The following is a 14,487-nucleotide window of genomic DNA, read 5'->3' as shown; positions in this document are numbered from 1 at the left end:
CTTGTTTTCAAAAAGGAACTGTTCAGTAGTTAATCTGATATTGTATTTGGATTTTTGTTTTCTTACAGAAAAATGGGCACATTTTTGAATTTCAGACATCTTCAAACTTGTTTAAAGGAAGGCATTCTACTAGATTATTATGTGTCTGGATTTTTGTGGGCTAAAGGAATGGAATTTTCTATTACTCAATATTCAAAATTTATGACTTTACTGGATATGTTGCTTCATAATCTTAGAAGTAAGTACATTATTTTTCTCTTTTTCAAGAAAAGAAGAACTTAGCCTATCATCTGAATTAATGTTCTTAAGCAAAATTTCTTAATTTTACATTAATTTCTTCAATTAAAATCATGTTCTCCCCCTTTCAGGTTATAGCAAAGATATGGCTCATATGTTTATTGAGCTGTAAATCCTCAAATAATGCTTAACAAGACTAAAGTTCTCTTAATAATCAATTTTGCAATGAAATGCTAATCTCATTTAACAGTCTTGTCAATGCCATCGCCCTTCAAATAGCTGGGGACTCTCTGTGAGAGATAGATAGATAGGTAGATAGATATAGATAGATAGATAGATAGATAGATAGATAGATAGATAGATAGATAGATAAAAGATATAGATATAGATATTTGAATCCAGGAACGCTTAACCATTGAATTCCCAGCTCATTTTTAAAATTTTTTTAGTTGTAGATGGACATAATAGATTTATTTTATTTTTATGTGATACTGAGGATTGAACCCAGTGCCCTCCACATGGCAAAATGAGCACTCTGCCACTGAGCTACAACCCCAGCCCTCCCAGCCCATTTTTAACTTTAATTTTGAGATAGGGTTTGGCTAGGTTGCCAAGGCTGGCCTTGAACTTGTGATCTTGAACTTGTGATCCTCCTACAACAGACTCCTGAGTTTCTGGAATTACAGGTGTCTGCCACCACACTCAGTTTCTCTGTGATATTCTTGCAACATTTTTGTATATATAAAACTCTCTGGAATTAAAAGTTTTCAGTAAGTATTTCCCTAATATCAGTGGGCATAACAAAAAGAAAGGGATGAGGAAGCTTTCTGTGCATTGTGTAGAATACTACATATCATTAAGTGAAGAATTGTGTGCTTTTGTTTATAAAAGACATAAAAATAAGAATTTAGATGTTTTTGTATATACACAAATAAATGCAGAAAAATAAAGGATAAACCCATAATTACCTGTTGAGAAAGATAGTAGAATCTGGGCATTTGGACAACAAGAGTTGAAGGAAGTATTTTCTCCTATTAGCTCCATGTTTATATTTTGAAACATGAATATAAGATTGACAAAAAAATTTTAAATTCAGTCTTAAAAGAGAATATATGATATGGCAGTCCAAATCTTTGAATCTCTAAGCAGAGTATTGATGAATTAGAAAGAGAATAAAGAAGAGGAAATATTTTTATGAATCTCAGATTCTTAATTTGAGAATGTATCTGCATCTCAGACTTTTTCCATACCTTATAATTCAAAGGAGAAACTTTTCATTGTTGTTATCAGTTAAAAAATGAATTCCTAAAACCTGAGCTGGACTTATCCAACTATTCATAAACCATGAGAAACTCATGGATGTTAACAAACTTATAGTCATAATCAGTAAAGAATGTGATTTCAGTATGCTTACAGATTAAAGGAGGCCAAGTATGTCTACATTTAAACTAAGTAGTGGTAGAGTTCTGTGCACATGCTGTCACTCCCAGACACTCACAGCTTATGTGAAAGTGCTAGATAGCATGCAGTCCCGGATGGTTGTTGTCTTGTGGTCCATCCAGTATGGAACTACTGTTTAGCCTAACAGGTTTTGATCTTATCTTTGCCTTGAATTTGTACTGTATATTTACAAGGCATTCTGCAGACAAACCATCTAGAATCAAATGGAATCAACTCCCAAAATTATGTGGAATATCATATTTGTAGATTTAGTCCTTGGGGATTCAACCAACTGTAGATAGAAAACATTTGAAAAAAAATTGTGCACAGACTGAACATATTCAGACCTTTCTTTTTTTTTTTGTATTGGGGATTGAACACAGGGGTGATTTACCAATGAACCACATCCCCAGCTCTTTTGGGTTTTTTTAGTATTATTTTGTAGCTGTTTTTGGACACAATACCTTTATTTTATTTATTTATTGTTTTATGTGGTGCTGAGGATCGAACCCAAGGCCTCGAATATGCTAGGCAAACATTCTACCACTGAGCCACTACCCAAGCCCCCTAGCTCTTTTTAATTTTTATTTTAAGACAATTTCTCACTATGTTGCTTAGTAGGGCCTTATTAAGTTGCTGAGGCGAGCTCTGAACTTGCAGTCCTCCTGCCTCAGTCTCCCAAGCCACTGGGAATATAGGTGTGTGCCACACGCCCAGCTCAGATTTTTTCTCCTAGTCATCATCCCCTAAACAACAAGTATAACAACAATTTACTTAGAGTTTACATTGTATAGGGAATTATATGCAATCTAGAGATGATTTAAAGTATGCAGAATAAATGTGTATAGGTTCTGTACAAATACTACACTATTTTATTTTTCTGCATATCTTGTAACTCCCAGACACTCAACAGCTTACGTGAAAGTGCTGGTATCCTTGGAGGGTCCCAGAACCAATCCTCTTGGATCCTGAGGAACAACTGTATACATTTGGAGATCTAGTTTTTCTAAGGTCTGACCAAAGACAAACTATAGAGTTTATTGACTAAATATGTGGCCTTTATCTAGGTCCATAGGCATAGATTAACTCCCTGGTGTATAACATGACTACTAGTAAGTAACTATGGGATCCTTTCTAATCATGTGATGCTAAATCGTTTTCCTCTAAATGCAAATAATCAGATAGCATTTATGCAGAATTAACTTGTGCCAGACATAGTGCCAACAGCTTTAGAAATACTGTCTTATTTAATTCACACAGAACTTTTGAGAAAAACAAGTAAAGTTCCAAGGGTTGAAAAACTCTGTAAGGTCATATAAAGTCAATCTCCACAAATGAGATCCTACCTTTATGAATACTGTATCAAATGTGCCTGGCTTTGGGCTGAATTACAGAAAACACCATACCATGTAATATGCTAGAATATGCATCTTTTCAGTTTGCCAAGAGTTTGACATGCATTTCTTATTTGATCATCACAACAGTACTATTATAATTATGAAAATAGGTATTATTTTCATTTTATAGATAAAGAATGAGACTCAGGTCACCTAGCTAATATCAGCTATGAAGTACCATCCTAAGTTTTCCAATTAATTAGAAGTCCAGTACATTCTTTCATTGCCCTAGATTGTCAAGAGTAAATTTTATTTCTATCAGCCTTACTGTTTAAGTGGTTTAATCTTTCATATTTTACTCATATCTCTGAATATGATTTCTAAAAGAGCAAATATTTCAGTTAGATAAGTGAAATGATAACTTCCCTAATTTTTAAAGCAATTATCAATAGAAAGACATTAGACACAGAAAAACAGTTTTAAAGAGTCAGTTATTTTTCAGCATGAGGGAATAGTTTTAAAAATGTATTTCTGTATTTGATAAGTACAATTTCATCTAGAACTATAATCATTTATCTAAGAATTCCTTTTTTCTCTGCATCTCTAATTAATACCATTTTATTAATAAAATGATTCAGATTCTCCATTCATTTAGAATTGCTCTTATTCAACAGATTTTTCATTTCTGAAGTTACTTTCACTATTTTCAAAAGGAGTTTATCATGGAAAGAGAAATTAGAATTGAGTTGAATTCCACTTAGAATGATATTGGAAAGCCTAGTTATTCAGCAATAATTCAGTATATCTGACATACATAAAAGGATGCGGAGGGACACTATGAGAAATGAACCAATTATGATTCATTAAAACAGATTTTAATTACTATATAGTTTTATGCTTGTTTCTAATCCTGTGAGTAGAAGAGAATCTAGATGGAAAAAATGCAAGCTAGTATTCATATTATATTTCTAAATTTTTAAAAATCACTACCATTTTATTAGCAATTTTGGTATTGGGATATATAGTACATACATCTCAGAAAGAGTAGCTGTGTAATTCAAAAGTGGCTGGGTCCCACAATCAACAGATATGCTCACAACCTATTTTTTAATCTCCATCCCTATTCCTCCAAAAATCCATTTCATTGCATGAAGGGAGAACAGTTACCGATGATGTCATGTGACAGACCTAACTGTTTGGCAGGGTTCACATTGAGCACCACACTTAGCTTTGATGCCTCATCCAAATGCCCCCCAACTGATATTCACCTCCCCTAAACATCCAGTCCAGCCTTTGTTTCTCTAGAGCCTTTCAACTGTCACCTCTCATCCCCTGAGCTTTATGTTCATACACCCACTAGTGTCAACAAAGGCTCTTCTGGACCCTCCTGTTACCTGAATTCATTCTTTAGGGGACTGGGGGAGCGTATGTGTGGATTGTAAGTAAATATTTTGCCTTCCACTATCAAAAAATGAGCATAACATTACCAACTAAGAAAAAGACAATAGAAACTAATAGTTTCATTTATAGACACTCTAAAAGCTAAAGTTATTGGTACTTATCTCCTTCTTCAATTGGACTAATGCCACAGAAAGTGGTTTTGGGTATTTTTTCTATTTGTTTGTGCCTCTCAGCAAACAGACTAGAATGACTGAGCTGTTCATGCTGGGAGCTGCTGGTGAAGTTGTGTTGCTCTTTTTCCATTTTCTTCCAATGTTTAACCTCAGTGGGCATACATTTGAGGAAGAGCTGAAATGAGTCCTAGGTTGGTTTGTGGAAAAGAAAAAGATATCTTGATGTTTCATGTAAAAGTTCATATTCCTGCCTTCTACTGAAAATCTTCAAGCCCTATTTCTCCCATGGTAACTATCAGCTAAAGTCCAGTGGTAGTGGACTTCAGCCATTTCGATTTCCAGCTCTGAGTTCAGCCCTGAGTTTAGTGACTGAACCTAACATCTGGGTCTTCCTCATTATCCAAGTCAACCAACTTTTTGTAATTTTTATGTATCCTGAATTCTAAGATCATTTAAAAAAATCTCCTCTCTGTTATAAAGTAATCTTTACATATATTTTGATTCTGTTGATCTTAAAATGGAAACATAACAAAGCTCTTCAAACAATTGTGCAGCATTACAATAATTTACAATTGTTGAGTATGTCAGTTGATATTCTTTTACTACAAAATGTAGTTTATGCTTGTTTCCAATTCCTATAAGTAGAAGAGAATCTACATAAAACAAATTATAAGCTAGTATTCATATTATCTTTCTAAAATTTTAAAATTGCTATCATTTTATTAGTTATTTTGGTATTTGGAATATACACTATGTACATCTCAGAAACAGTAGCTGTGTTTAATTTATTATGAAGAAACAAAAGAAGTTTTACCATTTACCCTCACAAAAACAAAGTAAATTTTGGCACATTTATGATATTTGGATTATTTTGCTCTTAAAATATGTATCAAAATAACGCTTAAGATTTCCTTGCATTTTATTTCAGCCCTACATATGTCCCTAGAAGACAGCATAAAGTGGCTTGGGGAAGTTATGGCTGAAATTGGACCAACCCAGTCACAAAAAAATGAGGAACAGAATGTCTTTAATATAGAACAAGCCAATGCTATCATTGATTACTTAAAAATCAGGTATGGTTTTGTTTTTAGTAGCATTATTTTTCATTCCATATCTTCTAGAAATTGTCTATTTAAAAATTTAATTGTTATTAATTTTTTATTTATATATGACAGGAGAATGCATTCTATTACAATTTTTATTACAAGTATAGAGCACAATTTTTCATATCTCTGGTTGTATACAAAGTATACTCACACCAATTCGTGTCATTATACATGTACTTTGGATAATAATGCCCATCACATTCCACCATCATTTCTAATCCCATACCTCCTCTCTTCCCCTCCCACCCCTCCCACCCCTGCCTATCTAGAGTTTTTCTATTCCTCCCATGCTCCCCCTCCCTATCCTACTATGAATCAGCCTCACTATATCAGGGAAAACATTCGGCATTTAGTTTTTTGGGATTGGCTAACTTCACTTAGCATTATCTTCTCTAACTCCATTTACCTGCAAATGCCATGATTTTATTCTCTTTTACTGCTGAGTAATATTCCATACTTTTTTATCCCTTCATTTATTTAAAAATTGAACATTAAAATCAGATATTTAGTGGAATGAATCTGATCTAACTTTCATGTACTTACATGATTATACTACAATGAGTCTCACTATTATGTATATCCACAAGTCACTAATTTTACAAAAAACTAAAATTAAATAAACAGAAAAATAATGTAGAGAAAAAGGAAGGGGGGAGGGAGAGGATAAGGATAATTATTGGGGTCTTAGTTGGAGCAAATTATATTCCATGTATTTATAATTATGTCAAAATGAATCCTGATGTTATATATAATTTTTATAAACCAATAAATAAAAATAAATATATAGCAGTAAAAAAAAGCCTTTCATAAAAAATCAGATGTTTACAGAATTGGCGCAGTAATTAATCAAACCAACACACAAATAATATTTAAATATTCCATCTAATAAATAAGTCAGGACATTAAACATTTTGGCTAATATTGCATTCTTTAAAATTATTTGTGTTTAGTAAATACAATTTTACCTAGAATTATAATAAAATACCTAAGAAATTCTTTTTTTCTCTGCATCTTTAGTACCATTCCATTAATAAGATCATTCTTTCTCATAAATCAGACTTAATTATAATATATTCTATATTTTAGATAGTTGACATTTCCAACTACTAGCTTATATTTTAAAGAGCAATATTCACTTCCATTTAAATGTTCACTTTAAATGTTTTATTTTAGAAATGGAAGAGATTTATTTATTGTATACTATAAAATATTTTATACTACGGACCAATTAAACTCATTATTGTCTGTCTTTCTACTTGTAAAACAACAGTGGATGGAGAGAAAGTATTTTTTATTACAGAGATTCTTCATTGGTGAATAAAGAATTTATCTTTTTATATAGTCTGTCACAAAGTCTGCATTAGAGTCATGCTTCTCTCCAAAGGGACATTTTGAGTTTGCAAATATCCAAACAAGAGCAGGTAAATACTTTCTTTTGCCTAACTACAAGTCTCTGCATAATATCCTTGTTCTTCATATGCTATATGCTCCAGTGTTTTCCAATTTAAAAATTAAAATTCTAAAGCAAAGGGTGCCAAATGATATTCTAGACATGCTCATGATTTGCTTGGCAAAGATCCTGGTTGTAGTCTGGAAGCTTTATAAATATTAGTGTGTTTAATATGATAAAGTTTATATACTGACTTCTGGCATGAGTTAATAATGCCATATGATATGCTTTTTATATAATAGCATCTGATATAATATGATTTCTTAATATAAAAATATATCTCCTAATGAGTGACTCTCACTAAAAGCCACAGTAGTTCTCATATCAATTAGAGTAAGGCAGGATCTTTGGGTGTGGGAGGGAAGGAGCTAGAAATTCAGAACTGAATAAGAACTTGGGTTTTGGGGTTTGTTTGCCCACCACAGTTTGAGAATCACTAAGTAAGAGAAATCCGTCCTGCACATCTGTACTGGCATCCTTCTTTCCACACTATTTGAATATGCCAGGTTGCTCTTGCAGAACACATTTTTATACTTAAGCTCTAGGCCCAGTAGGTTTATAATGGGTGTGGAGACCAATGGCAGCAACACCCACATAAGAACCATAAAGACACCTACTTACTGGACAGTAAGAATGGGCTCCTTTCCCTCTGATCTCTCTAAGGCAGATGTTCATCAATGTATTTCTTAACATTTTCCTTCAGAAAATGTTTATGTTAGAAAGGGGATGTCAGTGTCAGTCACCTTTTTAAAAACATTTTTACTGGTTCTTTTTAGTTGTACATGACAATAGAATTTACTTATTTTAATATAGACCTTTATTTATTTATTTATTTATTATATGTGGTGCTGAGAATTGAAACCAGTGCCTCACACACGCCAGGCAAGTGCGCTCCGGTTGAGCCCCAGCCCCAGCCCTAGAATTTAGTTTGACACAATTATAAAATCATGGAATATAATTATATTCCATGCATTTATAATTAATTCAGTCCCTAGAACTTCCCCTTCCCCTCCTATTCTCCCACCCCTTGTTCCCTTTCCTTTGCTTTACTCATCTTTCTGCTATTTACTTATGTATTTTTTAAAAAATAGTGTCTTATGGATGTACATAATGGTTAAGATTCACTGACTATAGTATATTCATATATGTCCACAGGAAGTTATGTCAGATTCATTCCACTATCTTCACTATCCCCTCTATCCTCCCTTCCCTTCATTCTTCTTTCTCTACTCCACTAATCTTTTTTCTATTTTTTTTCAATCCCCACCTACCTTATTTTGGATTAGGTTCTGCATATTAGAGAAAATATTTAACCTTTAGCTTTGGGAACTGGCTTATTTCACCAACATGATAGTCTCCTGATCCATGCATTTACCAGCAAATGACATAAAGTCATTCTTCTTTATGGCTGAGTAATATTCCATTGTGTATATACCACATTTTCTTTTATTTTTCTTTCTTTTTTTTTTTTTGTACTGGGGATTGAACTCAGGAATGCTTAACCACTGAGCCACATCCTCAGTCCTTTTTGTGTTTGTTTGTTTGTGCATCTTGCTAAGTTGCTTAAGGCGTCACTAAGTTGCTAAGCTTGGCTTTGAATTTGCATTACTCCTTCCTCAGCCTGGACAACTGCCTGGATCACAGGTGTGCGCCACCATGCCTGGCTACACATTTATTTTTATCCATTTATCTGTTGAAGGGTACCTAGGTTGACTGTATAGATTAGCTGTTGTGAATTGAGCTGCTACAAACACTGATGTGGCTATGTCACTGTAGTATGCTGATTTTAAATTCTTTGTATATATACTGAGGAGTGGGATACCTGGGTCAAATGGTGGTTGTCTGAGGAATCCCCATACTGCTTTCCAGAGTGGTTGTACCAATTTGCAGTCCCACCAGCAATGTGAGTGTACCTTTTTCCCCACATCCTTGCCAACATTTATTGTTACTTTTATTCTTGATATTTGTTATTCTGAGTGGAATGAGATGAAATCTCAGCATAGTTTTATTTTGCATTTCTCTAATTGCTAGAGATGTTGAACATTTTTTCATATATTTGTTGACCATTTTTTTTTGAGAAGTGTCTCTTTAGTTCCTTTGCCCATTTATTAATTGAGCTTTTTTGGTTTTCTTGGTGTTTTTTTAATTTGATGCCATCCAATTTATTAATTTTTAATTTTACTTCTTGCACTTTAGTTGTCTTGCTAAGAAAGTCAGTTCCTGAGCCTACATGTTGGCATGTTGAGCCAACATTTTCTTCTAGCACTGGCAGGGTTACTGCTATAATCCGTAGGTCTTTGATCCATTTTGAATTAACTTTGCACAGGGTGAGAGGTAGGGGCCACATCTTATTCTCCTACATATGGATTTCCAGTTTTCTCAGCATCACTTGTTAAAAAGGCCATTTTTTCACCAAATTACATTTTTGGCATCTTTTTCTAGCATGAGAGTACTATACTTCCATGAATTTGTCTCTATGCCTTCTATTGTATTCCATTGGCCTTTATGCCTGTTTTAGCACCATAACATGCTACTTTTGTTAGTATAGCTCTGTAGTATAGTTTGAGGTCTGATATTGTAATGACTACTACTTTGCTTTTCTTGCTAAGGATTATTTTAGCTATTCTGGGACTCAATTTTCCAAATGAATTTCATGACTTCTTTGTCTATTTCTGTGAAGAATGTCATTGGAATTTGATGGGAATTGCATTAAATTTGTATATCATTTAGGTAGTATGGCCATGTTGACAATATTATTTCAGCCTATCCAAGAACATAGGAGGTCTTTCCATCTTCTAAGGTCTTCATTTCTTTCTTTAGTGTTTTATAGTTTTCATTTACAGCTTCCTTTTCTCCTTCTCCTTCTTTTTGTGGTGCTGGGGATTGAACCAAGGACCTTGTGCATGCAAGGCAAGCACTCTACCAACTCTACATCCCCAGGCCTTTCTTCATTTCTTTTGTTAGATTCATTCCCCAGTATGTTTGTTTTTGAGGTCATTGTGAATGGGATAGTTTCCTAATTTATTTTGCAGCAGATTCATCATTGGAATATTGCAACATAATTGATTTATGGATGTTATTTTGTATCGTGCTACTTTGCTGAATTGATTCATGAGTTCTAAAAGTCTTCTTGTGGAGATTTTTGGATCTTCTAAATATTGGATAATGCCATGGCAAACAGAAGTAGTTTGAGCTCTTCTTTTCCTATTCATATCCATTTAGTTTCCTTCTCTTGCCTAATTTTTCTGGCTAGAGTTTCAAGGACTGCATGGAATAGGAATGGTGAAAGTGAACATCCTTTACTTGTTCCTGTTTTTAGAAGAAATGCTTTCAGTTGTTTTCCATTCAGAATAATGTTAATAATGTTGACCTTGGGTTTGTCATAGTCTGTCCAGTGTTGAGATATGATTCTTTTATTTTTTATTAGAGCTTTATGGTTATACATAGTAGTTGGGTTCATACCAACAATTTCATACATGCATAGGAATTGATTTCAGTTCTCTGTTGGCCCTTTTTCCTCCCCATTTTCCCTCCTATCCTCTCCCCTCCCCGTCTCCTTCCTCTAGTCTACTCGACTTCCTTTCACTCATCTCTTTGTATATGATTGGTTTCTTATGTAATCTTATCCTTCCCTCCCCGCTACCCTTTATTTTACTCCAGCTTCCTCATATGAGATAAAATATTTGACCATTGATTTTCTGAGTTTGGCTAATTGCACGTAGCATGATACTCTCTATTCCCATCTATTTACCAACAAATTCCATAATTTCATTCTTTTTAATGGATGAGTAGAATTTTATTGTGTGTATATGTGTGTGTATTACAATTTCTTAATCTATTCATCTATTAACAGGCATCTCTGTTGATTCCATAATTTAGCTATTGTAAATTGTGCATTGATGTAGCTGTGTCACTATAGTATGCTGATTTTAGATTTTTTAAAAATCAAATATAATTGTGAAAATTTTTATTTTATTTTATTTGTTCTTCTTAGATATACATAACAATAGAATGTATTTGGCATATTGCGCACACATGGAGTATAACTTATTCTATTAGGATCCCGTTTTTGTGGTTATACATAATGTAGAGTTTTACTGGGATGTATTCATATATGAACATACGAAAGTTATGTCCAATTTGTTCTACTATCTTTTCTATTCCCATTCCCCCTCTTTTCCCTTCATTCCCCTTTATCTAAACCACTGAACTTCTATTTTTCCCTTCCCACCCCTTGTTTTGTGTTAGCATCTGCATATCAGAGAGAACATTCGACCTTTGGTTTGGGGGGATTGACTTGTATCATTTAGCATGATAATCTTCAGATCCATTCACTTGACAGCAAAAGTCATATAATCTTTCTTTTTCATGGCTGAGTAATATTTCATTGTGTACATATACCACATTTTCTGTATCCATTCATCGGTTGAAGGGAACCTAGTTTTATTCCACATAGCTTAGCTATTGTGAATTGAGCTGCTATACACATTGATGTGGCTATGTCACGGTAGTATGCTGATTCTAAGACCTTTTGGTATATACTTGAGGAGTGGGATAATTGGGTCAAATGGTAGTTTCATTCCAAGTTTTCTGAGGAATCCCCATATTGCTTCCACAATGGTTGCACTCTGATTTCCAGAATGGTTCTAGATTGCAGTCCCACCAGCAATGCATAAATCTACCTTTTTTTCCCACATATTCGCTAAAATTGTTATTTATATTCTTGAAAACTGCCATTCTGAGTGGAGTTAGTTGAAATTTCAGTATAGTTTTAATTTATATTTTTCTAATTGCTAGAGATGTTGAACATTTTTTATATGTTTTTTGACCATTCATATTTTTTCTTCTGTGGAGTGTCTGTTCAGTTCCTTTGCCCATTTATTGATTGGGTTTTTTGTCTTTGGGTTGTTTTTTTTTTTTTGGTGTTAAGTTTTTTAAGTTCTTTATCTCTTCTGGTGATTAATTCTCTAACTGAGATTCAGGTGGAAAAGATTTTCTCCCATTCTGTAGGCTATCTCTTCACATTCTTTATCATGTCATTTCCTGTGAAGAAGCTTTTAGGCTTGATGCCATTCCATTTATCGATTCTTGATTCTCCTTCTTGTGCTTTAGGAGTCCAAATCATAACAATAGTAAATATTTATACCTCAAACAATGGACCGTCTCTATACATCCAACAAGCCCTTCTCAATTTCAAGAATCAGGTAGAGCACAACACAGTGATTCTGGGTGACTTCAACATGCCTGTCTCTTCACAGGATAGATTTTCCAAACAAAAACTAAATAAAGAATCTATAGAACTAGAAAATACAATTAATAATTTAGATTTAATAGACATAAATAGAATATTTCATCCATCAATGCCTGTATACACTTTCTTCTCAGCAGCACATGGATCCTTCTCTATAATAGTCCATATCTTAGATCACAAAACAACTTTTAGCAAATACCGAAAAATAGAGATGATGCCTTGCATTCTATCAGTTCATAATAGAATGAAATTAGAAACCAACAATAAAAATAGAAACTACTCTAACACCTAGAGACTAAAACACATGCTTTTGAGTGAACAATCTATAGCAGAAAAAATCAGGAGTGAAATTAAAAAATACTTAGATGTAAATGAGAATGATTGTACATTTCAAAATCTCTGGGACACTATGAAGGCATTGCTAAGATTTTAGATCTTTTTTGGAAAATACCCAGGAATGAGATTGCTGGTTCATATGTGGTCCCATATGTTTTTGGTCCCATATGGTCCCATTCATTTTGAGGAATCTTCAAACTGCTTTTCAGAGTGGTTCTCCTGGCCTTCAGTGCCACCAACAATGTTCAGGTGTTCCTTTCTGTCCACAACCTTTCAGCATTTATTGTTGTTAGTATTCTTGATTGTTGCCATGCTAACAGGAGTGAGATGAAATGTTAGTGTAGTTTTGATTTGCAATTCCCTGATTGAAAGAGATATTGAACATTTTTCCATGTATTTATTTACTTTTTGTGTTTCTTCTATTGAGAAGTTTCTGTTACTTCTTTTTTTTCTGCTTATTGATGCGTTATTTAGGGATTTGGGGGGTTAATTTCCCTCTGTCCCTATTTTTTCTAGTGTTTTCATCATGAATGTGTGCTGTACTTTGTCAAATGCTTTTTCTACATCTATTGAGATGGGATTCTTGTCTTTAAGACTATTTATATAGTAAATTACATTTATCGATTTCCATATGTTGACCAACCTTGCATCCCTGGGATGAAATCCACTCCACCATGGTGCACTATCTTTTTAATGTGTTTTTGTATATGATTTGCCAATATTTTATTAAGAATTTTTGTACCTATGTTCATCAGGGATATTGGTCTGAAGTTTTCTTTCCCTGATGTGTCTTTGTCTGGTTTTGGTTCCAGGTGATAATTAGAATGAGTTTGACAGAAGTCCCTCCATTTCTATTTCAGCTTTGGATCCTACCCTCACTAACTTCATATATCCAAAACCTATAATCCCATGTCTCTTTTTTAAAAAAGTAATATTTGAGAGATTAGTCAAATAAAATGAATCAGAATCATTTTTCATGCTGTTAAATTTTCATTTGTAAATTTAAGGAAGTTTTGTATTTTAAATCTCCTTGTTACAGAAAGACAAAATATCAGTTAGTAGTATATCTGGAATTTATACTATAGTTGGGTGAAAGGAAATGTGCTTTCCTACAACACCTGTTCATTATCCCTCATAGATTCACAAATGTAAGTGTAGTGGCAATTAAATCACATAATACATTCATTTTGATGAGTATAAGGCAATTTTATAAATATGAATGCAACTCAATTATTAAAAGTGTATGTGTATTTCAATTTAGCCTGATATTAACTTTACCCAACTGCTCAAAGCCCTAGTTAATCTAGGGAGATCAATTTGTTGAACATGACTCATAGCACAAGAAATTGACAATAAAATTAAACTCTATTGGATGCTCTTAGTATATATCTTGTGATGGGTCTCTGATTTGAAAAAACTAATACCAAAATTTCTCCCCCATATTACTGCAAGTACTGACAAATCTATTTGTGCAGTATATACATTTGTATATATAATATGTTATAGACATAAATATGGCTATAAATGCCACTGTAGCTTTAATGTAATAATTTATATGTGTGTATGATATATTCATAAACATATTGAGACCTGTATACATATATGTGGTATATATAGATGTATATAAATTATGTATATGTCATCTATATATATATCATGAGATTACATATATATCAATATATGATATATATATATAGAGAGAGAGATACATAGAATGAGAGCAAGAGAGAGAGAGAGAGAGAGAGATGAGATATAT

At 33.3% G+C, this 14,487-nt stretch overlaps 1 protein-coding gene and 1 long non-coding RNA gene across 6 annotated transcripts in view; one reads left to right on the top strand and one right to left on the bottom strand.

Moving 5' to 3' along the window:
• Nucleotides 1-14,487, bottom strand: part of LOC144375947 (uncharacterized) — a 257,494-nt gene that overhangs the window by 53,155 nt on the left and 189,852 nt on the right. The window lies entirely within an intron of this gene.
• The window catches only part of Cabcoco1 (ciliary associated calcium binding coiled-coil 1), a 102,800-nt gene that overhangs the window by 15,288 nt on the left and 73,025 nt on the right, over nucleotides 1-14,487 (top strand). For all 4 annotated transcript variants that reach the window (XR_005727955.2, XM_005334311.5, XM_040272404.2 and 1 more), the window contains exons 3-4: nucleotides 69-238; nucleotides 5,517-5,661. Coding sequence is in view for 3 of the 4 variants with exons in the window: in XM_005334311.5 (XP_005334368.2) it covers nucleotides 69-238; nucleotides 5,517-5,661 (315 nt within the window). In the remaining variant the exon portion in view is untranslated. The remainder of the gene's footprint in view (nucleotides 1-68; nucleotides 239-5,516; nucleotides 5,662-14,487) is intronic.

The sequence above is a fragment of the Ictidomys tridecemlineatus genome, chromosome 1 (assembly GCF_052094955.1).
Source record: "Ictidomys tridecemlineatus isolate mIctTri1 chromosome 1, mIctTri1.hap1, whole genome shotgun sequence".
Lineage (NCBI taxonomy): Eukaryota > Metazoa > Chordata > Mammalia > Rodentia > Sciuridae > Ictidomys > Ictidomys tridecemlineatus.
This window is presented reverse-complemented; position numbering and strand designations above follow the sequence as displayed.